The sequence below is a fragment of the Podarcis vaucheri genome (genome assembly GCF_965113315.1).
Source record: "Podarcis vaucheri genome assembly, chromosome: 2".
Taxonomy (NCBI): Eukaryota; Metazoa; Chordata; class Lepidosauria; order Squamata; family Lacertidae; genus Podarcis; species Podarcis vaucheri.
Genome location: NC_138760.1, coordinates 1,556,870 through 1,584,721, shown reverse-complemented (window position 1 = coordinate 1,584,721; position 27,852 = coordinate 1,556,870). Strand labels below are relative to the sequence as shown.

At 46.5% G+C, this 27,852-nt stretch overlaps 1 protein-coding gene across 4 annotated transcripts in view; it reads left to right on the top strand.

The window, feature by feature from the left end:
* Positions 1 to 27,852, top strand: part of OLFM2 (olfactomedin 2) — a 219,537-nt gene that overhangs the window by 167,840 nt on the left and 23,845 nt on the right. For 3 of the 4 annotated variants that reach the window (XM_082208546.1, XM_082208544.1, XM_082208547.1), the window contains exon 3: positions 10,517 to 10,675. In XM_082208546.1, coding sequence (XP_082064672.1) covers positions 10,517 to 10,675 — 159 coding nt within the window. The remainder of the gene's footprint in view (positions 1 to 10,516; positions 10,676 to 27,852) is intronic. The other variant, XM_082208545.1, reaches the window with a different exon arrangement.

Sequence of the window (27,852 nt, the reverse complement as noted above, 5' to 3'; positions counted from 1 at the left end):
CCTCTGCCACCAATATGGATTTCAAGGTCACTTTCAAGTTGTTGTTACTTTAGACATTTGTTTGTGTGTTTTAATGACTGCTTGTTTCCTGTCTGTATCAAAGAAGGAATCCTTGGGCAAGCTGTGTTTCCTCTCTTTCTCTCTTGGCTTTTTGTACACAAGTGTGCATGGAAAGAAAGAAAGAAAGAAAGAAAGAAAGAAAGAAAGAAAGAAAGAAAGAAAGAAAGAAAGAAAGAAAGAAAAGGGAGGCTGGAAGCTGATTAAACTTTTATTGCAACATGCTGCAAAATGCCTCTTAAATAGCTCCCTTCAGAGGCCCCAGCCATAGCCATAAAGTACCAGCAGGGGCTATGTTAATAAATAAATAACCATTGAAAGAACACTACTTGCAATCTAGTCTCTTTAAAGCCCCCAAAATAAAATTACTTTACTGTTTATGCTGGGTGAAATTGAAAAAGCTGGGAAAGGGGAGGAAAGTGCCTGGTTTGGGTATAGGAAGGTGCACTTGAGTGATTTAGGGTGTTTGTGGTGGAATAAAGCAAATAATCGCTGGAAGTAAGTTGAGAGAACATGCCGTTTTTGAATGCTGAATGTGCTAAGGGAGGCCTGTTCCTGGCAATATTTACATAATTTCCCTAAATATGCTTTGCAACCCCAGCAGAGGGTGAGAGGGCTGGTATCTGAGTGTAATGGAATAAATGATGCTTAAGGTTGCAAGGCTTGCAAAGTAGCCAAAATCCACTCCAAATAGTAAGCCAAGAAATGAAGAGTTGACTCAGAAACAAGAGAGTCAGAGGAGAGAAGGAAAGGAGGTGGTGAGGGTCAAAGGGATGTAGGGAGGCCCATTTAGGCATCTGTGGACACTTTCCCAAGTGGTACTAAGAAGCTCCTTTCCTTTCCTTCTTACATTTATTTCCTGTGCTTCTCCCATCATGGACCTCAAGTGGCATGGATGGGCAGTCTCCTGTCTGGGCACTGACCAGACTTAGAGCTGCTTAGCTTCAGCTCTAAGGCCACTGTGATCCACTTTGCACTGAATACTAAGACAACCTATGCCTTGGTTTCACCCTCAGGGTGGTGTTTTTTGTTTTTTACATTAACTCAGTGTTGTTGACTTATGCATGGATGGAATTCAACATCACACAAATTTGATAGTTCCAACAATGCGAGCATTTCTGCTTGCCAGTCAGAATGATCTCCTCTCCTCCTGAGCAGTGTTCTGGGGGTTCTCCCACCCCACCCCAAGCCAATTTCGGGTGGGTTGGAGGGATGAGAGGAGATGAGAGGGGGAAATGCCCCATTGCATTAATGGGACTTGTGCTGGTTCCTGCTAGTGCAACTTTTTAGCTGAATCTAACCCTGAACAACTATGACTTAAATGGGAACTAAGTTGCAATATCAGGCAGATAAAAGAGCTTTTGCAAGCATAAGTACCTAAGGACTGCTGTTGGAATACTTCCCTGAACTTGCAACTGTTTTGACAATGTTCTACATAAATCTGGGCTCCAGACCTACAGTAGGTGTGTCTTCTGCCAGGAATTTCATCTGTGCCCACACTGCTGCAACTAACTCTGCTAGCTGTTTGTTCAGCTGGAACTGGTGCAGTTGGCTGACGCACCAGCCGAGACACCACACACAGCCATTGAGCAAGCAAATTGCATTTGCAAAATATCTCCACGCAACGACTCTTAACCTGGGGCTATGGACATTGTGCTGCCGCGTGTGACGAGATGAGAAAGGAACTGATGCTTGGGAGGAATACACTCCTGGGTTATTTGGGGATCAGAGGGGTTTGGGTTTCCTCCTTCACCTATGCCAGGAGGAGGTGAGAGAACCAAGACATTCAAACATTTGAGTTGGTTTTGAAGTTGCAGAAGTGCATGCAGCAGATCACACCCCAAAATCTGCCAACCTATCAGAGGAGCTGGTTTCCTTTGATGTTTTGGGCCAAGTCCCACAGATGAGATTATTTTCTGGTAATAGAAGCCAAACCCCTCCAAAAGCATGCACAACTTGGCGGGAGTCAGATATGGAGGTGTCTGATCTGACTTGCCATTTTGATGCCTCTTGTCCTTTGGCAGAACAGTGAGCACCTTTGGCAAATTCTCTAATGAAAGCAGCTGTGGAGTCTGGACATATTGTGGAATGGCAAGAGGGACTCCATCAATTGTTGTTTGGGGAAGTGAATGGAGTAGTATTGATTTAGTACTTCATAGACCAGAAGGTCACAATGGAGCATGGAGATTACTTTGTTGTTTGTCAGAATTTAAAATGCCAAACCTATTCAAGCTGGCATCTCCAAGCTCACTTGATTTCCTAGCCCCCATCTAGAGAAGATTAGTCATAGTTCAGTCCCATTCGAAAGCAATGAGACTTAGGTCAGTCACATAACTAATTTCCCCACTGATTACACTGAATGTGAACATGTCTTTCTTTAGATCAGGGAAGCTACTGAAATCATACTGCTAGGAGAGCTCAGGCTGAGGATTGTGGAGATTCTTGCTAAACTGTGCTCTTTACAAAACAATATTTTGGGAGTTTGGGATCTGTATCTTCAGAGATAAGCTTGCTAAGATGGTGGGCAACACTGGATGCCAATGCGTAGGGTGCATAGGTGCAAACAGGACTGAGGGTCAGGGCCTTAGGGGTCTGCATCTCTCCTAGATCCAGAGGCATAAAACAGTGTAAATTCTTATATGCAGATACACAAAATTGATTCTGATCACAGTTTGATCACATAAAATCCACATTGCTTACTTGTGGCTGCCCTCCCTGATAGTGGATCACAAAGTGATGGCCAGTTTCTTCTAAATGAATTTTTTTGCCTACTTTCAGTCTTGAGTGTTCTTCCTTGCATTGCCTCCCTCTGCTGGATTAATGAAGGCTTTTTAACACACACACACACACACACACACACACACACACACACACCACACCACACCACACCACACCACACCACAAACCCCTAATGACTTTCATCATGACAGGATCTTTTCCCCCTGTCACTAAGTAACCACTCAACCTTCTTTAGAGGAAGCTATAAAAGGCAATTGAGGTTTGCAATCCTATACTCACATTACCCCAGTGGGGAAGATGCAGCACCTCCACACTGGTGGAATGCTGCCACTCTGCCGTGAGTTTGTGGGGAGGACCGCTCCCCCTGCAAGCCCATTCTCCACCTTGGGCCTGGGGGCGGGCCCCATACTCCACCTCAGCATATAAGGCTCCAAGGAGGCCTCGGGACATTGCTGCTGCCGCTCTGCCGTGAGTTTGTGGGGAGGACCGCTCCCCCTGCAAGCCCATTCTCCACCTTGGGCCTGGGGGTGGGCCCCATACTCACCTCCGCAGCTTATGGGGCTCCAGGGAGGCCTCGGGTGTGTGGGGTGGGGTGGGTGTTTAGTTGGGTGTGGGAATTTGTTTAATTTAATTATGTTGTGTTTGTAACTTTGTTTTTATAGTTTTATTGTTCTGTTAGTTTGTTTTTTGTATAGGCTTTAATTTGATTTTAAGGGGAGGGGTCAGGGCTGCCTGGGAGTGGGTCCCAGCAAACAAAATGGCTGGGGCAGGTTCCACAGGGGGGGATGCACTGGGACAACCGATCTCAGTGATCACGGGTAGGAGGAGGAGTTACGCTAAGACCAGACCATGTCATTACCGAGGAAGCAGGCTTAGTCGTTGTCTGAGGACTATCCCTGCCTCCCGGTCTGGTCCTGACCGGAAGGATACTGGAATCAACAAGAGAAACCCACATGACCTGAAAGTGTTGCTGTGCAATGCCAGGTCAATGATGAATAAAACCACTGCCATCCACGACCTGATTGTGGATGGAGGATTTGACCTGGCATGTGTGACAGAGACCTGGTTGGATGAAGCAGATGGGCCTGTCCTTGCCGCTGCATGTCCACCAGGTTTCTCTTACGCACAGCAACCCAGGTCATGTGGGCGGGGAGGGGGGGTTGCAGTGATTTTTAGGAAGTCATTAGTTTGCACCAGGCGCCCTATTGGGAAGACCCAGTTCTCTGAGTGCATGTTCTGGAAGTTGGGCAATAGGGGCAGTACAGGATTCCTATTGGTGCACCGACCTCCCTGCTGCACCAAGGATTCCCTGCCCGAGCTGCTTCAGGTCATGGCAGATGTCCTCCTGGAGACATCTAGTTTGGTTGTCCTAGGGGATTTTAACATCCATGCCGACACGACCTTACAAGGGGCCGCTCGGGACTTCGTGGAAAGCATGGCTTCCATGGGGCTGTCCCTGAATAAGTTGGGCCCAACTCATAGTCACGGGCATGCCTTAGACCTGGTGTTCACCTCTACGGATGTTGGTGATCTGACACTAAGTAAAAGCGAAACCAAAGAAGTGCCATGGTCAGATCACTTCCTGGTACAACTGGACTTCTCCGCGACCCTTCCCCTCTGCAGGGAGGCGGGACCGATTCAGATGGTCCGCCCCCGCCACTTAATGGATCCAAATGGTTTCCAGAGAGTGGTAGGGGATGTTTTATCCCATGTTGATGGCCTTTCAGCTGATTCCCTGGTGGCCCGCTGGAATGTGGAGTTAACTAGGGCTATTTACTGTTTGGCTCCAAAGCGCCCTCTCCGATTGCATGGAGCCCGGACAGCCCCGTGGTTTTCCACGGATCTGAGGGCAATGAAACAATCATTGAGACAGCTAGAGAGCCGGTGGCGGATAACCCACTCTGAATCTGACCGGACACGGGTTAGAGCTCAATGTCGAGCCTACCAAGTGGCGATAGCGACGGCGAAGAAGACTTTCTTCACCGCCTCTATTGCATCTGCGGAAAACAGCAGCAGGAGACTCTTTCAGGTGGTTCACAATTTAGCAGAACCACCTGCGACATCAGGGCCCAGTACAGGCCACATGATCTCCTGCAATGACTTTGCAAAGTTTTTTGCAGATAAAGTCGCTCAGATTCGAGAAGAGGTAGACTCTACCATGGGAGCAGGGCCGGGGCGGGAGAGTGCTAGAGTCCTGTCTAGTCAAGTTGTGTGGGATCAATTCCAATCTGTTACCCCCGAGGATGTGGACAGGCTGCTTGGACAAGTGAAACCAACCACTTGTCTCCTTGATCCTTGCCCATCCTGGCTTATAAAAGCTAGCCGGGAAGGACTGGGCGATGGGCTTCGTGGGGTGGTGAATGCTTCCCTCCGTGAGGGAGCCTTCCCATACCCGCTGAAAGAGGCGGTTATTAAACCGCTTCTTAAAAAACCATCTTTAGATGCGGCCACGATAGCCAACTATCGCCCAGTCTCAAATCTTCCATTCTTGGGCAAGGTGATTGAGCGAGTGGTTGCTGAACAACTCCAGGCACGCCTGGAAGAAGCGGACCATTTGGATCCCTTCCAGTCGGGATTCAGGCCTCATCATGGGACTGAAACTGCCTTGGTTGCACTGGTTGCTAGGGACAAAAGGTGAGAGCTGTTTCCTAGTTCTGCTGGATCTCTCAGCGGCGTTTGATACCATCAACCATAACATCCCTCTGGACCGTCTTGAGGGGCTGGGAGCTGGGGGCACTGTTATACAGTGGTTTCGCTCCTTCCTCCTGGGCCATGTTCAGAAAGTGGTGGTGGGGGATGAGTGTTCAGACCCCTGGGCCCTCACTTGTGGGGTGCCTCAAGGTTCTGTCCTCTCCCCCATGCTTTAAAACTTCTACATGAAGCCGCTGGGAGAGATCATCAGGGGATTTGGGCTGGGTGTTCATCAGTATGCGGATGATACCCAGCTCTACCTCTCTTTCAAATCAGAACCAGTGAAGGCAGTGAAGGTCCTGTGTGAGTGCCTGGAGGCGGTTGGAGGTTGGATGGCAGCTAACAGATTGAGGTTGAATCCTGACAAGACAGAAGTACTGTTTTGGGGGGACAGGAGGCGGGCAGGTGTGGAGGATTCCCTGGTCCTGAATGGGGTAACTGTGCCCCTGAAGGACCAGGTGCGCAGCCTGGGAGTCATTTTGGACTCACAGCTGTCCATGGAGGCACAGGTCAAATCTGTGTCCAGGGCAGCTGTTTACCAGCTCCATCTGGTACGCAGGATGAGACCCTATCTGCCTGCGGACTGCCTTGCCAGAGTGGTGCATGCTCTGGTTATCTCCCGCTTGGATTACTGCAATGCGATCTACGTGGGGCTACCTTTGAAGGTGACCCGGAAACTACAATTAATCCAGAACGTGGCAGCTAGACTGGTGACTGGGAGTGGCTGCAGAGACCACATAACACCGGTCTTGAAAGACCTACATTGGCTCCCAGTACGTTTCCGAGCACAATTCAAAGTGTTGGTGCTGACCTTTAAAGCCCTAAACGGCCTTGGTCCAGTATATCTGAAGGAGCGTCTCCACCCCCATCATTCTACCCGGACACTGAGGTCCAGCACCGAGGGCCTTCTGGCGGTTCCCTCACTGCGAGAAGCCAAGTTACAGGGAACCAGGCAGAGGGCCTTCTCGGTAGTGGCGCCTTCCCTGTGGAACACCCTCCCACCAGATGTCAAAGAGAACAACAACTACCAGGCTTTTAGAAGACATCTGAAGGCAGCCCTGTTTTGGGAAGCTTTTAATGTTTGATGTATTATAGTATTTTAATATTCTTTTGGAAGCCGCCCAGAGTGGCTAGGGAGGCCCAGCCAGATGGGCGGGGTATAAATAATAAATTATTATTATTATTATTATGGCTCCTGCACCCTGTACATGCTCAGCCTGAGATAGGATGGGAAAGCACAGAGGAAAATCCCCAATCAGCAGAGATAGCCACAGAAACGTAGTCAAAGCCCACCAATTGGGGTTTTTGCATGTGACAACACAGACATGAGATTGGAGCCAGTGGGCACATGACCATAAGGACCCCCCCCAGCACACCTGAATTGCACAACCCACATTCCAATGCCTAAGTGCCCCTACTGCAGCCCCAGTGGCAAAGAAAGCTATGGCCCCATTCCTGAAAGAGTCCCTTTATGACACTCACAACCACCATTGTGTAGCAAAATACATGTAGGCAGTGCTTTTTTTCTTTAAAAAAATGTTTAGGGGTACTCTCATTTTGACTCAAGAAAATTACCATTTTGTAGTTCAAATCTGGAAAAATAAATACAGTAAATGGACCAAAGTACAAAGATTCACAAAATGTTTAGGGGTATGCGTCCCCCTGTGTCCCCCCCCCCCGAAAAAGCACTACATGTAGGGAAATGAGAAGCCAAACAATGCAGACCTGCTGCATAGATTCTTTGGGCAGGAGACATACAGAAAGTACAAACAGACCAAGGAAAAACCATCTTTTGACAAGGGAGCAGGTCAGGCAACAAGGCAAAGCACAGTCACACACTGACCACAGCAGCTCCCTGCATAGGATGTGGGGTTGGGAAGCAGCAGGCATGAATTTGAGCTCCACTAAGAGGAAGGAGAAGCATGACTCCACTTGCCTTTTGTATGACTAGTCATCTCGGAGGAAAAAGAGGGAGCTCCCAGGACTCGGACACACCACTAGCAGCATAGGGCTATTCTCTAACCACTCAGCCACAGTAACAGGCGGGAATCATACCCACCATGGGGCCTTTGCCTCTCCCCACCTGCAACTCACACACACGCCATGCTGTGATGTTCTGAGTTTCCACACCATCTGCCATCAGCAGCCAATGATGGAGATCAGGGGAGGGGAGCATGTGGCCCACCAGATGCTGCTGGATTCCAACTCCCAGGATGGCCAGTGGTCAGGGATGGTGGAAGCTGATATCCAGCTGGGATAACAAGTGATGTGATTGCTAATTTTATAGATTGCTGAAATCTCCAAAAAAGCACAAGAGAAAAATCTCCTTCTTGAGAGAGTGCAGACCCCATTGCTGCACACATCTGCCTTCCTAAGGGGGTTTTGTTCAAGTTTGCTTCCCCTCAACTAGGCAGACTCCATCTATCATCATCATCATCATCATCAATATCATTATTAATTACATTTATTACCAGCCCTTCACCAGCAGATCCCAGAGCAGGTTGCAAGAAAAGCTGGAAACAGTTGTGAATAGAGGTAGCACCTGGTAAAGAGAGGTGTATTCATCTAGGGAGGAAGGAGGTTGCTCGGTTCACGTTTTACCTCTGGGATGGGGAACCTGTGGTCCTCCAGAAGTTGGTAGGCTCCTCCAACTCCCATCAGCCCTAGCCAGGTTGGCCAATGGCCAGAGATGTTGGGAGTTGTGGTCCAACCACAGCTGGAGGGCTTCAGGCTCCCCACCACTAATGTAGGGCACACTGATCTGGGTGGAACCCAGAACATGATATCAGGACAAAAGATGAACTAATGCACAGCTCCTGGTTTAGTGGTAGCCTCACACTTCAGGTGGTGGCTTGCTTGCTTTTGAGACCAGTGTGTTCCCCTTCCTCATCAGCAGACTCCAGAGGGACTGGTGCATGATACAGCTCTATCAGATGTGAGTGTGTTGCCCCTCTCCTAAAGGCTACATACAGGATGGGATGAGGCTACATACAGAGAGGGCTCCCCCCCCCATATCGAGGGTAGCCTTACTCAGCCACCTCACTTTAAAAGACCAGCTTTGATAGCTTATTTCTCTTTCCTCTCTACCCCGCCCTAACTCTAATAAGTATTCAACTCAGCCTGGTTACATTATCATTCATATTTCATGGGTGCAAAGCAGGGGAAAGGAGCTTGAATTCCAGCTGGTGCACCAGACTGCCGGTTCCAGCTCAAGTCCCAGAAGAGAAGACTCCACTGTATGTCTGCCGAACCAAGACTGTAAATCAGTTGCTGTCTGTAATGTGACAGAGGTGCTCAGGAATACTTGGATAGAGGGACCTGGCTTGTCTTTGCTTTTCATATTCACACATTCTGTCTGTTGATTGATGCTGGGGGATGGGGGCCTGTGGCCCTCCAAATGTTGCTGGACTCCAGCTCCAATCATCCTTGGCCACTGGCTATTCTGGCTGGGGCTGATGGGAATTGGAGTCCAACAGGATTTGGAGGTCCCCTCATCCCTCATCTATATGCCATATTGTTGACCTCATGGCTGGAAACGGCAAGTTCCAGCAGAGGCACCTGAACATTTGCACCCCAAATTGGGATGATTTCTTTTTAAGACCACAGGATTGTGGCTATAATATTTTAAAGTATGGAATTGAGGGAGAGACACAAGATTGGATATGATTGTAGTTATCTTCATTACAGCAGTTAATAAATAAGGACCAATTTTCTAAACACTTATTTTCTTGCTCATTTTGCTTAGATTTTAAAAAGTGTGCACACACAAAAACCTCATTAGTTTTGCATCCAAAGCAATTTCCCTAATTTTTGTCAGCCATTCTGACCTCTTTAGAGGCTCAGCTGAGGGAACACCTCTTAAATAAAACACAGAACCAAGAGAATTATAGCAGATCCAGTTAGGGACCCGGTTTATTAACTATTGCAATAGGTCAGCCTTGCCAACCAGTTGCTCAACAGAACCAGTTAGAAAAGACTGCCCAGAGGCAAATCAGAAGAAAGCTTATGTTTAGCCTGGAGAAGAGGAGGTTAAGGGGTGATATGATAGCCATGTTCAAATATATAAAAGGATGTCACATGGAGGAGGGAGAAAGGTTGTTTTCTGCTGCTCCAGAGAAGCGGACACGGAGCAATGGATCCAAACTACAAGAAAGAAGACTCCACCTAAACATTAGGAAGAACTTCCTGACAGTAAGAGCTGTTCGACAGTGGAATTTGCTGCCAAGGAGTGTGGTGGAGTCTCCTACTTTGGAGGTCTTTAAGCAGAGGCTTGACAACCATATGTCAGGAGTGCTCTGATGGTGTTTCCTGCTTGGCAGGGGGTTGGACTCGATGGCCCTTGTGGTCTCTTCCAACTCTATGATTCTATGATTCTATGATTCTATGTTGTAGTTCAAAACACAGCAAACAAAGAGTCCTAAAACCTCAAACATTATTCTACACACATCAAGAAAAGTTACAGGTCATGGGATGATAAACATGTATGGCTCCATACTGCTATCTGCTCCCCCACAATTACCTTGGGGTGCCCCAGGTGCCCAGGCATTTGGGTCTCAAATGTCCTACTTTATCAGTGTTTCCTTAGCAACCAGACCTTTGACGGGGTTGTTGACATTTCTGTCTCTCACTTCTCCTATTCCCTGAGCTATCTCAGGAAGCTTCAAGGAGATGTTTGGATTTACACCCTGATACTAACTAGAACATCTTTAATGACCATTTGTGCCACTTTCAGGGTTAGATGGGGTTTCTTCTTTATAGCCTAGAGAGCACAGGGGTTTTAAAATGTCAGTGATGAATTCTATCTTTCTAAAGGTTAAGTACCATTAATATTTGAAACATCATGGAATCAAAATATCTACCCCGGGTTTCTGATTCTTATGTCAGGGATACCTTCAAGAAGAAGACCCACTCCCTGGTTGCCTCCACCACCACAAGCTCCTCCATCTATCTATTCCCATGCATAATACTCTGCAATCTGAACATCCTTTAGGTGGTGTGTCTTAAGTTTCTTTTCCTTTTTTTCATTGAGCAGGTGCAAAACATCTCCCAGTCCATGGAGGTGCTGGACCTTCGGACCTACCGGGACCTGCAGTATGTGCGCAATACTGAGTCGCTAATAAAGGGGCTGGACTCCAGGCTGAAAGTGGCCACAGAGAGTCAGAAAAATCTGAATGCCAAAAGTTTCCAGGTAACTCTTCTGCTTGGCCAAGTCCTTCCTGATCTACATAGTCACTATCTCTGGAGGGACGTTGTTTGTGGACTGGTTTTCTGATGCTGGTGGGTTCCTAGAGTATTATTTTAATTGCTAATGTTGCTGTTTGAAAGCCAGTTGAGAATGAGAAGGTGTTGGATGGTGTTTATCACATATGCCTGATGGAAGCAGGTGTGGCCCTTCCGAAGTTGTTGGACTACAGCTCCCATCATCCCTTACCATTGGCCATGCTGGATGAGGCTGATGGGGGTTGGAGTCAAAGAACATTCAGAGGGGTGCAATTTTCCCATTGGGGAAGAATAAAATAACAGAGAGGAATAAATTCAGCTTGCAGCCTTCAACTTCCAGCCTTTCCTTTTTAGTTAGACTGGTAAAGGTAAAGGGAACCCTGACCATTAGGTCCAGCCGTGGGCGACTCTGGGGTTGCGGTGGTCATCTCACTCTATAGGTCGAGGGAGCTGGCATACAGCTTCCAGGTCATGTAGCCAGCATGACTAAGCCGCTTCTGGTGAAACCAGAGCACTGCAAGGAAACGCTATTTACCTTCCCACCGGAGCAGTACCTATTTATCTACTTGCACTTTAACGTGCTTTCGAACTGCTAGGTGGGCAGGAGCAGGGACCGAGCAATGGGAGCTCACCCTGTCATGGGGATTCGAACCGCCAACCTTCCGATCGGCAAGCCCTAGGCTCTGTGGTTTAGACCACAGCACCGCCCACATCCCAGTTAGATTGGTACTAAGTAGCAAAACAAAACAAAAACAAAAATGCACATTATGTATTCCCCTCTCCATTGTAGCTTAGGAGGGGAATGATTTTGAGTAGGAAATCAGGTGGAAGAAGGATTAAACACACCTTTTAATAATAATAATAATAATAATAATAATAATAATAATTAATAATAATTTATTTATACCCCGCCCATCTGGCTGGGTTTCCCCAGCCACTCTGGGCAGCTTCCAACAAAGATTAAAAATACATTAAAATGTCACACATTAAAAACTTCCCTGAACAGGGCTGCCTTCAGATGTCTTCTAAATGTCAGTCTCACAGCCACCTGAGGCTACTCCATTGCATGCATTGCATGCATTGAAATTTGCACTTCTCCAAATATTTGCCATGCAATTCTCTGGACATAAATGCATATCTATGCATACCAGTGCATATAATAGTGAAAATAGCACAAAATATGCTTTATATTACAGTGTAGCCAAAGGAAAGAGGCAGGAGCTGTGCGGCCTTGAGCCTGACAGCTGCAGTAGCCAAGGCATTGATTAAATATCAGAGCAGCAGCCAACAGCTTGGTTAGTTTTAGTCACAGTGTGTAGGCAGTGGGGTCCCAGGGGCTGCTGGTAACCCAGCCAATGGATCAGGAGTACAGCCCAGGCACCCCTGTTGGAAAATCGGGACAGTGAGAAGAAATATGGCAAAAGAGGGAGGGACAAACTGGGCATGGTTCCTACTCAGCAGCTGCTGGAGAGTGAGGTGGCAGTTTGGGGGAATGACCAAGTGCTACACAAATTGGTCATAATAAAGTGATTGATTAAAAGAGAATGAAGAGGGCAGAAATGGAGTGGTGATTTCTATCAAAGCACTGATGGAAAATAGCCTGGCCCCAGTGGCGTAGCGTGGGTTGTCAGCACCCGGGGCAAGGCAAGTAATTTGCGCCCCCTAACCCGTGGATTTGCGCCCCCTAACCCGTGGATTTGCGCCCCCTAACCCTACCCCCCAGATGTTGCGGCCGGTGCGGCCGGCCTCCCCTGCACCCCCCACGCTACGCCACTGCCTGGCCCCATCTCTTTTGGGAAGAAGCAGAAGTAGAGTGACTTATCCAAAATGGAAAAGAAAAACACCTCTCAATGCATAAATAGATAGAAATAAAAAATGAAGCTCCGCCCCTGGATGGCCAGTGGCTCTTCCGGGGTCCCATTGCCACATGCATACACTTAGTCAAGGAATACAAGCTCAGGAAACACCGTGTCAAAGTATTTTATCAAAAGTATTCCAGGATTTGAGTTTTCCTTGATGTTCAAAATAAAAGAAATGCAAGAGATGCAATGAATGAGCCAGCCACAAACAAACCACCCTGTCTTTAGAACATCCTCAGCAGAGATGGGTACGGACCATGTTTTGAAAGTTGCTGTGAAGGGAAGGCTATCTGGGACTTTTGGGAAATGGTAAAAATCACCATTACAATGTGGAGAATAGTATCTGTGCATTTTGACTCATCTTGTGTCTTACAAATGTTAGAAACTTATTGTTTAAGTAAAGGTTGAGGATCATGGTTCATGCCTAAGAACCACACTTTTGGTTAATCTAGTCTAGCATGACAGATTATGACTCTCAACTGCTCTCTTTGGTCTCAGGCAAGAGCCTTTCCCACCTGACAGCAAGGATTGAAAATGGGGCCTTCTGATGCAAAAGCATGTGCTCTGCTGGACCACAGCTCTCATCACCCCTGTCCATTGGCCATGTGGACTGGAGTTGATGGGAGCTGGAGTCCAACAACATTGGAAGGGCAACAGGTTGGGGAAAGCGGCCATAGGCTATCCCTCTAAGACTCCAGACTGCCTGTGCCAGTTTCCTTGGTAAGGTTTGTATTGTGGCTCGTAAAGTTCATATTGAACTGTCAAGTGTGACATCATCAGATAAACCTTACATAACATAAATATTTAAAAGAAACTTGTGCTTTACATAGAGGCAGCTGGGAAGTTAATATGTTCAGATGTATATGTTCCATAACACCTCTTTCTTTGGGCTGATGATGAGGCTGTACCTCCAGCCACAACCTGAGAAGGGTAATAGCCATGCTGGCCACAGTTATTTGAGCACTTCAGCACCATGGACAGCAGAACTCTGGGAAAGCTGACTGTAAAAAGTTGTCCAGTAAGGCCAAGCTATAAAGGCAGCTGTCTCAGCAAATGAAACTGATCTGTAGAAAATGTAACTTGAAAAAAGAGACTTTGCACATACTTTTGTAAACCAATAAATCTTTAATAAAAAAGACATTAAAAATAAATAATAAAACGGAAGTTGAGGCAAGGTATGCCAGTACAGCAAATCAGCCAACCAATTTTCATTTTCTTCCCCATGGATGCTCAATGTCAGTGGCAAAGAAAAATACCACTTTACAATGCAATTCTTTGCACATCTACTAAGAAGCAAATCCCATTGAGCTGAATGGGACTCACTCCCAAAAGAATTTCCTATGCAGTCTTATGGCAGCCTTATTGAACAAGTCTGTGTCTATCGTGTCTCATGGCTGATGCTTAGCAAGCCATAGGACTACTCTGTGTATTATACAGAGAAAAACCCACATTCACCACTGATCACATGCTCGAGGGGGAATGGTAGCCAGTCACTGTTCTCCGATTAGCATACCTTGATTGTTTGCAGACATGCATTTGCCATGTTTGCACATTTTACATTTAATTAGTCACACTTCTTTGAAGTCTCTCAGCCCCACTCACCTCACAGAGTGTTTGCTGTGGGGGAGGAAGGGAAAGGAGAATGTTAGCCGCTTTGAGACTCCTTTGGGTAGTGATAAAGCAGGATATCAAATCCAAACTCCTCCTCCTCCTCCTCCTCCTCCTCCTCCTCCTCCTCTTCTTCTTCTTCAAATGCCCACCTGAAATATATGAAGTGGTTGAATAACACCAGAAGTGGTTACTGACTGTTTCTGGGTCTTTTAGAAGCAACTAGCATTTTTCCTTGGCGGCAGCAATTTCACGTTGGCCTTTCCCCAGAGTCAGGGCATTTGCTGCAGAAGGTGAGCCAGGGAACTGATTGCTTTGCCTTGGAGCTGGTTGCTCTTGGTACTCTCTGTTCACAGATGTAACTCATGAATCAGCCAGAGGAGTATCACATTTGCAATTAAAAAACCAAGCGAATCAACAAGCCTCCTTTGCCTCCCTCCAGGCACCTGTGAGGAGGAATTGGTGCTCCTGATAAATGAGCTCAGGCCATCCATATTCTGGGCCCTTTGCCATTCAATTACCTTTCCTGGTAATTTTTCAACCCCAGCCAGAGTGATTAGAGACATTTTGCTGAGAATAATGGGCCTCTGGTGTGTGTGCATGTTTGAGAGTGCAGCAGTGAGCCAGAGAATGCCATGCCATCCCAGAGACAGCTGGGATGGGGGTGGCCCCTTGGATGGTCTCTTGATTAGACAGCTGGCCTGCTGGGGTCTATGATTCCCTTCTAGATCCATGTGCCAACATTTGATAGGTCCAGGCGCATGCTGGGTTATGATCAGTTCAGGGCTAGCCCTTGATGAAGCTGAGCTCCGTGGGGGGAAGTGTACCGGTTTCTTGGGTCCCAGAGCTTGGAGCCCATTATCTTTATAAAGATAGTGGCTTTGGTTCTCTGAACAAAGTCACCTCAAGAGTGGAGACCTGGTCAGCAAGAGTGTCTTCTGACCTTTCTCCAGTTCCTCAACTGGTTTTTTCAGTGCCTGATTGATGCCCAGCTCAGCCTTTTGGGTGGTCTCTAAACCTATATAAACTCCTTTTGCCAGCTCAGCCTGCACTGAAGTTCTAGCTTCTGCTGCTTCAGTGACTTATTATCTTTTACTTCAGGGTCATCCTTTCTACCTAGACATCATTAACCTACTCCCTCTGCTGCTTTCACTTTCTATCTTCCTATCCTCAGGAACATAGGGAGCTACCTTATACTGAGCCATGTCATTCATTCATTTAGTTCAGTGTTGGCTACACTGGCTAGTAGTGGCTCTCCGGGATTTCTGGTAAGGTTCTCTCCCAACTCTCTCCCAGGATGCTGGGGATTGAACCTGAGACCTTCTACGTGCAGAGCAGGTGCTATACCCATTGAGCTACAGGCTTTCCCCTTGAGCCTGAGTGCTACTTCACCAAGTGTGGGCTCCAGTTTTGGTGGGGGAACTGGTCAAGATGCCCTTGGTCCAGGCACCTCCCTGGGCCCACCTCCTTACCATTGCTCACCACTGCCCATTGTTTGTCCTTTCCCCCTAGGTCTGATTTGCACTTCCACCTATATAGAAGGAGAGGGCAAGGCTGCTGCTCTCTCTCCTTGGTCTTGGCACAGCTCACATGCTGATAGATAGGTAGCAAAAGCAAGGAGGAGGAGGAGGAGGAGGAGGAGGAGGAGGGCAAAGGATCCCTAGGCAGAAGGTTGTGTGTCTCAGCAGGTGCCCAACTATGCTGACCCAGCCCAAGGTCTAGTCCCATGAAACTGTTGTTCAGGTGGATTCTACTGACCCATCCATGTTGACATCAGTGGAACCACATTCCGTTCCCCATGGCTACATGGTAGCCAGACTCCTGACACTGGGTGTGATGGTCTTTGGCTTAAAAAAAAGAAAAAGAGGATCAGTCTGTTGAAGGCCAACATTCATGATAGCCTATTGGACCCATCATGCTCCAAGGCAAGATGTCTGCAAACAGGGGATGAACAAGAAGGAAAGGCCATAACTGCTTTGGAGCCCCCCAACCTTTTGGTTAGTCATAGTTGGGAACTGGATCCTAGATGAGTAGACCTTTGGAAAGGCTATAGCTCAGTGGTACAACATCTGCTTTGCATGCAGAAGGTCCTGGGTACAATTCGGCTGCTCCAGGTAGAGCTGGGAGAGATCCCTGTCTGAAATTTGAGAGCTGTTGCTGGTCATTGTACACAGTACTAGGCTCGATGGAACAATAGTCTGACACTGTCTAAGCTGGCAGCTCCCTGTGCTTCTCAGCAGTGCAGGGCTTACGTTCTTGATGATACTAGGTACTCTCATTATCTTTGCCTCTTCTTTCTTTCCCAGGTGCCTGGGAAAACATATTCCACTTGGATAGCCAGATATGGAGCCTGGCCTTTCAAAATAAGACTCTATTCCCACCTACCACACACACACACACACACACACACACACACACACACACACAGAGTGAAAAGCACTGTATATTTTTGCATGACTTTTTCACCCCAAGGTCATTTCTCATCACTATGCCCTGAGGCACAGCTAATGCTCCAGTTTTGTTGGCACATGCAACACATCCCTCTCCCCAACCCCCGCCACTCCATTAACATCTCAGTTCTCTGAACTCAGAAGGTTTTTTTAATTGTTTTGTGATATATTTACCTAAGAATCATATTTACTCAGTGCTCAAAGTGGAGTGGGGCAGTGGACCTAGTGCCCACCCCACAACTGGATTATTATCTTTTAATGCAACAAATAACTTATAGCCATGGCTTGAGGTAGATAATTCATATCTGCTTAGCAAAAGAGGAAGCAATAACCAAAATGTGAGGTTGCCCACACCTTTGCTCTTGCAATCCATCCACTTGCATGCCATATTTTCATACCCCATTCTGTTCACACACCTAAAGGTATAAATATTGTTCTTAGCTCAAACATTTCCATTTCCCCCTATCTCTTAGGGACACAAGAACTGCCTTACACCAAGTTAGGCAATTGGTTCACCTAGTTCAATACAGTTGACACTGACTACCAGCAGCTCTCCATCTTTGAAAGCAAGAGTCCTTCACAACCCTACTTGGATACACCAGGGATTGAACCTGACACTATTTGCATTTGGAGGATGGCCCTTTTCACCTCTGACAATTTCCACATGCTTTGCCTTTCTCTTTGTAGAATTTGCTTTACTTTTAATTTAGCTTTCTTGCTTCAGAGAACTGGATTTCTCCCCGTTTTTTGTTCACCCCAATTTATTTGCTCTTTAACTCCCATTATTGTCTTTGTTTAGTGTTGATCTTTTTGTTCCACAATTCTTCTTGGAAACTGAGGCCAGCTATCCCTTCCCTAGGCATTGCCAGTAAGCACTGACTTCCTTCCACTGGATGTGCCCAAACTCAGCCTCCGCCCCTTGCCCCCTGCATAGCAGTGCTGGCCTGGCATTGCCAGTCTAATTACGGTAGAATGGATGGAGCCTTTCTGACCTGCCAACACACTGGGTCATGGCTGCCATTTGCCACTGAGATCGCAGGAATGACCTCTGACCCAAGCTGACTGTAAGTGGAGCAGTTTCTGGCAGGTTGAGGTGGAGATGCAGCCATTGGGCAGATGTTCCACAGCAGTGTTTTTCAACCACTGTTCCGCGGCACACTAGTGTGCCGCGAGATGTTGCCTGGTGTGCCGTGGGAAAAATTGAAAAATTCAAAAGATTTTTTTAAAAAAAAGAAAGTCAATTTTTTGCCCACTAGGCGGGCACCGGACTGTGTCCACCCTATTTTCCATCCGTCCTGGGTGGGGATCAGATCGGATGGGATCATATGAGAGCGGACAGGGGGTCCGCGCTCATCCGATTCCCCATAGAGAGCAGCGGAGCTCTGACATCTCCCTCTCCGCACACAGTGGTGGTGTGCCTCGTGATTTTTTTCATGAAACAAGTGCGCCTTTGCCCAAAAAAGGTTGAAAAACACTGTTCCACAGTATCAAGCTGTTAGGATCCTAATTAGCTCTCATGTACAAACAAGCATTTAACAGGACACTTTAAGTCAAGGGGGCCTCTGATGTTGAGATAACAACCTACACAATGATACTATTCAAAGAGGTTTTATAACCCCGACAGTAAGAGCTGTTTGACAGTGGAACAGACTCGCTTGGGAGGTTATAGACTTTCCTTCATTGGAGGTTTTTAGCAGAGGTTGGAGAGCCGTCTGTCATCGGTGCTTCAGTTGAGATTCCTGCATTGCAGGGGGTTGGACGAGAGAACCCTCAGGGTCCCTTCCAACTCTTCCATGGAATGATTCTATGCTTCTATCCAGCCCATGTCACTCTTCCACATTGGCATAAGCATAAAGCAGTGGAAGATGTTTCCATTTTCAGTATTAAAAGCAGATTCATTCCACGTAAACATGGAAGTGGAAGCATCATGCCAAATGGTTCACCTTAAAGTATAGTGAGTACTTTAAAGATATCCACACATAATTTTTATCATCCCCCCCCCAAGTTCTGCCTTTTTGAATTGGAAAAATATTTATTAGGGAGCATAATAAGGTATGATACATGTTAGATCATAACATAAACCTAACTTAGAATCATAGAATCATAGAGTTGGAAGAGACCACAAGGGCCATTGAGTCCAACCCCCTGCCAAGCAGGAAACACCATCAGAGCACTCCTGACATATGATTGTCAAGCCTCTGCTTAAAGACCTCCAAAGTAGGAGACTCCACCACACTCCTTGGCAGCAAATTCCACTGTCGAACAGCTCTTACTGTCAGGAAGTTCTTCCTAATGTTTAGGTGGAATCTTCTTTCTTGTAGTTTGGATCCATTGCTCCATGTCCGCTTCTCTGGAGCAGCAGAAAACAACCTTTCTCCCTCCTCTATATGACATCCTTTTATGTATTTGAACATGGCTATCATATCACCCCTTAACCTCCTCTTCTCCAGGCTTGGGGTTAGGATTGGGGTTAGGGTTAGGGTTACGTTTAAAGTTAGAGTTAGGGTGTGTGTACAAACAACCTCCTCTTCTCCAGGCTAAACATGCCCAGCTCCCTTAGCCGTTCCTCATAAGGCATCGTTTCCAGGCCTTTGACCATTTTGGTTGCCCTCCTCTGGAAACATTCCAGTTTGTCAGTGCCCTTCTTGAACTGTGGTGCCCAGAACTGGACACAGTACTCCAGGTGAGGTCTGACCAGAGCAGAATACAGTGGCACTATTACTTCCCTTGATCTAGATGCTATACTCCTATTGATGCAGCCCAGAATTGCATTGGCTTTTTTAGCTGCCGTGTCACATTGTTGGCTCATGTCAAGTTTGTGGTCAACCAAGACTCCTAGATCCTTTTCACATGTACACTTCCAGTGAGGGAGATTTGGTTAACTCTCTCTCCTTCTGTTCTGCTTCTTTTGTTTGCCTCCCAATTCTGCCCAACTCCCATCCTCCGAATTGTGTCTCTCAGCAAACCATTGTTCCAGGTCAATACTACTCTCCTGCTTCTGTGGAGCCCCAGGATCCTGGTTCTGAGCAGGGGGAGAGGAGGGTTCCCACCACTCATCAGAGTAGTACCCCCCAACCTGATCCCTGACACACCATGGTGTTCTCCGCTCCAATAGATTTTTGTATCTATCCCATACCTCATAGATTGTTTTTCTTACCAGGCGGTTCAATAATCCGTTATGCACTCTTGTTTTTTCATACCATAAATATGCGTGCCACCCAAACCTATTATCTTGTCCTTCCAGATCCAACAGATCTGTTTCTTTTAACAAAATCCAATCCCAAAGCCAGCAAAGGCAGGATGCTTCATAATATAACTTCAGATCTGGCAAGGACTCTCCCACACTTTTTCTGTGATCTGATGTAACAATTATTTTCATTGTACTGTCATATTTTTAACCAACATTATGGCTTTGTCTTATTAAGTTTAAAACCAGCAACTTGTCCAAACTCCTGAATCCTTTCTAGTGCCTTTGGTACACTAGTCAAAGGTTCTCCAAATGTTATTACAAGATCATCCACAAAGACTTTCAATTTATATTCTCTGTTCCCCAACAAAATTCCTTTCACTCCTTCTTCTGCTCTTAAAGTTCTTGTAAGGACTTCTAGGACTAAAATAAACAATAATGGTGACAGGGGACAACCCTGTCTACTTCTTTTAGTAATATCACATTTTTCAGTCAGTACATTATTAACAATCAGCATGGCTTTCTGCTCAGAGTATATAGCGCCTATTCCTTTAAGAAATGATCCTCCAAATTCCATCCTTTCCATAGTCTTTTTCATAAATGTCCATGAGATATTGTCAAAGGCCTTCTCCGTATCAATAAACATCAAAGCTGCTTGCTTGTCATTCCTGGCCCCCAGGTATTCTATTATGTCTATTATATTCCTTATGTTGTCTTTCATATGTTGGTCAGGAAGAAAGCCTGCTTGATCTTGGTGGATTATGTCATTTAATACAATTTTTAGTCTTTGCTAAGATATTAGCATAAAGTTTTTAATCACTATTTAAGAGTGAGATCGGCTTATAGTTTTTGACTTAAAGTAAACTACAGCAATTCTTTGGCAGTTGGTATATTCATTTGTCTCCAGTATTTGGTGTCTGTGACTCCTGCAGCAGTAGCCATCTTAGAATTCCATTACTTATCTTTAAATAGATAGTCTTTCATCAACATATGCCAAAAGAAATGAACATTGCAGTGTATCACTCCCTTTAATAGCAAACACAGGCGCTGGGTGCCAGCAGAATTGGAGCCAAAATGAAGCAACTAAGAAGCAAGAAGGAAGTATTAGAGTTTTCTGCCTCCACCGTCTGAATACCAGTGGCTAGGAATTAACTGGTGGGGAGAGCATGGTTGCCCTGGGTCCTCCTATGGGGGGGCTTCCCATGGGGACACCTGGTCAGCCACTGTGAGAACAGGATGCTGGACGAGGTGGGCCATGGGCCTGATCCAGCTGGGCTCTTTGGGTGTTCTTATGAGTGCTTGGGGGAATCCATCTGAAAGTGTTTAGACAACCCTCCTCCAGCAAACAAACAAACCCCACAACAGCAAGCCATCCCAGTCTCAATATGGTGCTTGTCAGATAGAAACCAAAGGCTAAAAAAAGGAGGGTGGGGGGAAAGAAGTATTGTGAACAAGGGCATGGCTGCCTGGACCCCTGAATAAAGAACGCCACCTATTGAGAAGTCAGCAGGATACGCTGCAGCACTGGGCTGCTGGTCCTGCCTTTTTCTGATTATGACTTATTTTTTGTACATTTATTCAAGCGTTCATATCTCTTCTAAAATCCACTAAACCTAATACACTTAATATCCTTATTTCTTTAATTCTGTTTTCTTTATACTATAACTTAGTTTTCTTTTTAACATGTATAAAAAATAAATCATTCCCAAACAATTCTAAACCATACAGCTTTCATTGCTTGCTTACATTGCAGGCAGTTTCATTTCTCCAGTGTCTTTTTCGTGTATGGCCAGAAATGTGGGCAGACATGCTCCAGTTTTTTTTCATTGTTATGCTCTCTGTTTGCCCTGGGCAAGGGGGAATCACTAAATTGTTTAGAAAATAGACTACTGTTTCTGGGGTTGGCAGAGTGAATGGGTCAGCTTATCCCTTTGCCCTCCAGCATTGTGTGGTATCTGAGAGGAAAGAAAGTTGACTGAAATTTCTACTCAGTTTACTCCATTTCTCATCATTTTATGTTGTCAGCTATTGTGCCATCCATTCCTTTTGAGAGCACACGTGTATAGCCAGAGAGTCTTTTTTTTCCTACCCAATAATAGGTCTTCCTTTTAAAGCAATTAGTAATTATAATTATATTTTCCTGCATTCTCTCCCCCCCCAAAAAAAACCTATCCTGTTGTTCACTCTTGTCCTCTTCCTGAGCTCATTTTTAGGGCCCAGCACTTCCACAGGTTACACACCATTTTCACTAGGAATCATAGAACTGTAGAGTTGGAAGGGACCCCAAGGGTCATCTAGTCCAACCCGCTGCAGCGCAGGAATCTCAGCCAAAGCACCCATGACAGATGGCCATCGAGCCTCTGCTTAAAAGCCTCCAAGGAAGGAGAACCCACCACCTCCCAAGGGAGACTGTTCCACTGTAGGAATGTGGGAATTTAGGAAGCAGGGTTATACACAGTCAGACCAGTTGACCCATCTAGCTCAATATTGTCTACAGTATGCTGACAGGCAGTGGTTCTTCACGGTGGACAGGAGCCTTTTCCACAGCCCTACCTGGAGATGCCAGGGATTGAACCAGGGACCTTCTGCTAGTAAAGCTTGCGTTCCACGCACAAGCGATGTCCTTGCTGGCTACTAATAGTCAAAGTGATGCAGAACAAACACTTCAAATATGCCATTATGAATGCTAGCCTTGGATCCTTTAGCCCATTATCTGTCTCTGTCCTATATCAAGTGGCAGACTGGAGCACTTATGCCCAGGTCGATACACTGACTGGTAGATGGGTCAGCCTGCTTCTTGGAAAAATAGGCTTGAGTGCTTCTTCACAAGTACACCCATCCTGGGCTAGGCGTGGCAGCTGCTTGCTGAATGTTGAACCTCTCCCAGAGCAAACCAGCAACTAACTACATGTCCTTGTGCACAAGGAGCAAAGATCTTCACTTTGAGTGCAGGCTCCCAAATATCACAAGGAAGCTGCTGTATACCAGGTCATCCTCTTATATCCACCTGGTTCAGTATTGTCTATTCTGGCTGGCGGCAGCTGCCCAGGGGCACAGGAAGTGGTTTTTCACATTACCTGCTTTTGGATCTTTTTCTTAAAGAGGATATGCCAATGGGTTAGACATGGGACCATCATATGGAATGTGTCCAGAGGAGGGCAACCAAATGGTCAAAGGCCTGGAAACGATGCCTTATGAGAAACGGCTAAGGGAGCTGGGCATGTTTAGCCTGGAGAAGAGGAGGTTAAGGGGTGATATGATAGCCATGTTCAAATATATAAAAGGATGTCACATAGAGGAGGGAGAAAGGTTGTTTTCTGCTGCTCCAGAGAAGCGGACACGGAGCAATGGATCCAAACTACAAGGAAAAAGATTCCTTTAGGAATAACTTCCTGACAGTAAGAGCTGTTCGACAGTGGAATTTGCTGCCAAGGAGTGTGGTGGAGTCTCCTACTTTGGAGGTCTTTAAGCAGAGGCTTGACAACCATATGTCAGGAGTGCTCTGATGGTGTTTCCTGCTTGGCAGGGGGTCGGACTCGATGGCCCTTGTGGTCTCTTCCGACTCTATGATTCTATGATATGCTCTGCTGAGCTATAGTAAGTGTCAGAGCCTGGCTTCTCATATCTTGAATCAGATCTGGACTGAGTATTCAGCTCCAGGGGATCTGGAATGCAGCCAGCAGAAGATACTGAATGAATACACTTCTGGATAATAGGCTAGGCTAGGCTGCTGCCGGAGACCATGAAGCTCCTGGTTCAAGACCCATCTGCCTTTATTGTATTTTTGGTTTGGTATTACCTTCCTGAGAACAAAAACAGATATGGAAGAGTGGCATTAATTGGGGACGTGACATGGGAAGGGAGAACCAGGTAATGTTGGTATGTTATGGGACGCATTTGGGGGTGGGGTAATGCTAGTCTGGACACCCACTTGCCATAAACAGAAGCACCCTGAGATCAGGTAGAGTAGAGCCTACTTTGCCAATGTTAGCATTTGATGTGGGGGTCACTAATAGAAAAACAGGATACTGTTCTGCTCTTTAAAGGGTTCCCACCTTACTTTTTGCAGCTTCTCAGTAAGAACAAAATTAAAATCAGTTAATAAAGGTGCAATTTATACATTCAAAAGAGTCAAGTGTTAAAGCTTTTCCTGGACTGCACCATGTTAGGCTGCAACTGGGGGCGAGTCACAAATTTTAAGTTTCCTCGAACAAAAGCCTGGCCGGGGGGTGGGGGGCTTGCTGTCCCTTGGCAAAGAGTTACCAGACTCTGCTGCCATATGCTGCATACCAAGGCCAGCAGGACAGGAGGAAGCACCCAGCATAGCCTTCTTGCTTGCATATTGGTGTGTGTGTGTGTTCTGGATCAGGGCTGACCTATAAGCAGCTATCATATGGGAGCTGGAGAATGCAGTAAAGCCAGGGAGACCTTGTTGCTCAGGCCCAAATGGGAGGCATTTGATAGCCCTTCCTGCCTAGGAGCACCCCATTAGCCAGGGTGGGGCCAGACGAAAGCTTGAGAGTTCGTACTCCAACCACCCCCCAAAAGTTGTTCCAAGCTGCAGTTCCAGAAGCTCACCACGTGGGGATGCTGCAAACAGAACCAAAGTCCCCCAGTTCTAGCCCCAGTAGTCCCTGACACAAAACACAGAGATGCATTCAAAATACTGCACACAGTTTCCTCCATCCTCAACTGCAGATTTAAGTAACTGCAGGGAAAGCTTCACCACTTGAACCAGCTGGAATTTTAGAGAGAGAAAAGCTCTAAGAGTGATGTAAGGAGAGCCCACACAAGGCTTGCTCTATCTGTTTTTATTTCAAGCAATGGTTCCATCTTTAGTGATCCTTGCCAGGGCTCAGTAGCTGTCAAAGGGCCTGTTATCCCAAGGAGGTCAGGGGCCTTTTGAGAGAATTATGTTTGCTCCACCAACCTGCTCCAGATTAAGACGCTCCATGGAGAGTGTCTCAGTCTACGGAACTAACAAAACCCTGGAGCCAGCACTGTTCAGTAAGTGTAGCAGTTGATATCCGGTTGTTTGTACACACACACACACACACACACACACACACACACCATATTTTGTGTCAACAATAATAATAATAATAATAATAATAATTTTTTATTTATACCCTGCCCTCCCCAGCCAAGGCCGGGCTCAGAGCGGCTTACAAGCAATAATAAAAACAAGATGAGTGATTACAACTTAAAAACAAAAATAAAATACAACATTAAAATAATGGAACATTAAAATATTAAAATGAAGCCTCATTGCAGGAGAAGGAAAAGAAAAAAGAAAAAAAGGGGGGGGAATCAAATTGGCTCCAATCCAAAGGCCAGGCGGAACAACTCTGTCTTACAGGCCCTGCGGAAAGAAATCAGATCCTGCAGGGCCCTGGTCTCATGAGACAGAGCGTTCCACCAAGTTGGGGCCAGTGCTGAAAAGGCCCTAGCTCTGGTTGAAGCCAATCTAACTTCCTTAGGGCCTGGGACCACTAGGGTGTTGTTATTTATGGACCTTGAGGCTCTCCGTGGGGCATACCAGGCGAGGCGGTCCCGTAGGTACGAGGGTCCTAGGCCGTGAAGGGCTTTAAAGGTCAAAAGCAGCACCTTAAATCTGACCCTGTACTCCACCGGGAGCCAGTGCAATAACCCAAGATTTCCCAGCTAATTTGCATGTTCTCTTTCTTATGCTTTCCTCTGCAACTTCCAACACATTCTGGGCTTCCTGCTTCACTGCACTGCATGCACCCCACCATATTTATTGCCCTCATTCTTTTCAGCATTTCAACCCTCCCTCACCATTTTTTCATTTGGAGCCCTCTTCTCCTTGCTTTATGTGCAAATGTCAGCAAGCTCAGCCATTCCCCCCCCCCCCGCCTTCTCCACATCCCCTACACTTTCTCTTCCAAGGGTTCTACCTTCCTTGCTTCTGTTTGTTCATGACCCCTCCCCCCTCCCCCTCTCTCTCTCACAAACACACTTTCACTCTCAGCCAGGGTCATAAAAAATGCAGCAGCAATTTCGCTCCCACCTTTAAGTCTCTCAGCTTGCCATCGGCTGCACACAGCTGGCCCTCCCCAGCAAGTAAGATCTGGCCTTTAAAGTTCAGAGAGCCCAGAAGATGACGCAAGGATTGCCAAAGGCCAGCAGCACTGGCACCTGCATTGTGTCTCACCTTTGGATGTCGACCTGCTTGAACTGTGAAGGCAACCACCAGCATGAGGCTTTCTGTGCAGTGTCTTAATATGCTGCAGGTGGGCGGGCTTGTGAGGCAGGAAGCCTGGCTCCATTTCCACCTGGTCCTTCCACCAAGGTGACCCTTCTCATATTCAACAGTTATAAGAAAGAGAGAGATTAAGAGAGAGAGCTGCTTCTCTACATTGCCCACTCTGTTGAGGAAGGACTGTGGCCCAGAAGCAGAACATCTGCCTTGCACACAGACGATCCCAGGTTCAATCCCCGATGGCATCTCCAGGTAGGGCTGGGAATGCCTGAAGCCCTGCAGAAGCCTGCTGCCAGTCAGTGTAGACAATGCTGAGTTAGATGGACAAGGCTTTGGCTCAGCGTAAGGAAGATTCCTATGTTCCTATTCATATTTTCACAGGCCTCTTTTAATTCCCAATGCAAACGCTTCTCTAGCTATTATGTTCTGCTACTACTGGCAGCCTGTGCCAGGCAATGATTTCTTGAGCTGGTGAAAGTTCACTTCTCCAGCCCATCGTACCTTTTGTTCCATTAAAAGTGGGCAGGGAAAGTGGTAACATTTGTGGGCTGAGGAAAAATATGGGGTGTCATCCTGGATTTCAGGTTTATATACTCAGGGTGGGGTTGAGGATTGGAAACCGTCAGTAAATCATGTAATTAGCACTAATTAAGTAAGAGCCATAGCTCAGCTGCAGAACCCCTGCTTGGCATCTGCAGGTGGGACTGGGAAGGACCACCCTCTAAAATCCTGGAGAGCCACTGCCAGAGTAGGCAGTGCTATACTAGATGGAGCAACTGTTTAATTCAATACAAGACCAACTTTCTATGTTCTTGCCTTCCTTCCTAAGAAAGTCATTTGACTTTCAGGAGGGTTCCTAGCAAACCTACATTGGCAGTCCAAGGGCTTTTGAAACAATATTTCAAAGAATCCCAAAGGATTCTCTGATGTGCAGTTATTGCTATCATGCTCATGCCCTGCTTCTGGGCTTCCCATAGGCCTCTGGTTAGCTGCTGTGAGAACAGCATGCTGGGTTAGATAAACCTTTCCTTATGTTCCTGTGGCTCCTGCCACACATTCTCAAAATGGGTCTGTAAGAATGTCCTTGTACATGTCTCTTCCTAGCCTCTCACTGGGACTTTTATCACCCAATGGTCACCCACCTTCAAGAGGGGCTCCTGCCTGTACTCTTTGGAATCATGGAGCATTCCACTGGCAGAATTTTGGGATCTGCCCTGCAAGTTCTCGCTTCGCCACAAGGACATGAAGATGATCATCCAAATGTCATAGACCAAATGGAGCAAACAGCACGCGGACCTAGTGGTGGGAGGAAAAAATCCTTAAATAAGAGACACGGGGGAATGATTAATGGACTTCAATGTCTGTACACTAATGCGCAAAGCATGGGAAATAAACAAGATGAGCTTGAGCTCTTGGTACAGCAAACTAAATATGACATAATAGGCATCACTGAAACCTGGTGGGATAAGTCCCACGATTGGAATGTAATAATGGGGGGATACAATCTATTTCAGAGAAACAGACCAGACAAGAAAGGAGGAGGAGTGGCGTTATATGTCAGGGATGTGTATACCTGTGAAGAGATCCAAGATTTAGATCCTCAAAGCCAAAGTGAGAGCATTTGGGTCAAAATTAAGGGAGAGAAGAATAACAGAGACCTCATTGTGGGAGTTTACTATAGATCCCCAAGCCAAACGGAGGGCATAGATGATGCCTTCCTGGAACAGATGGCCAAGCATGCAAAAGGAAGGGAGATAGTAGTAATGGGGGACTTCAATTACCCGGATATTTGTTGGACGTCAAACTCAGCCAAGAGCA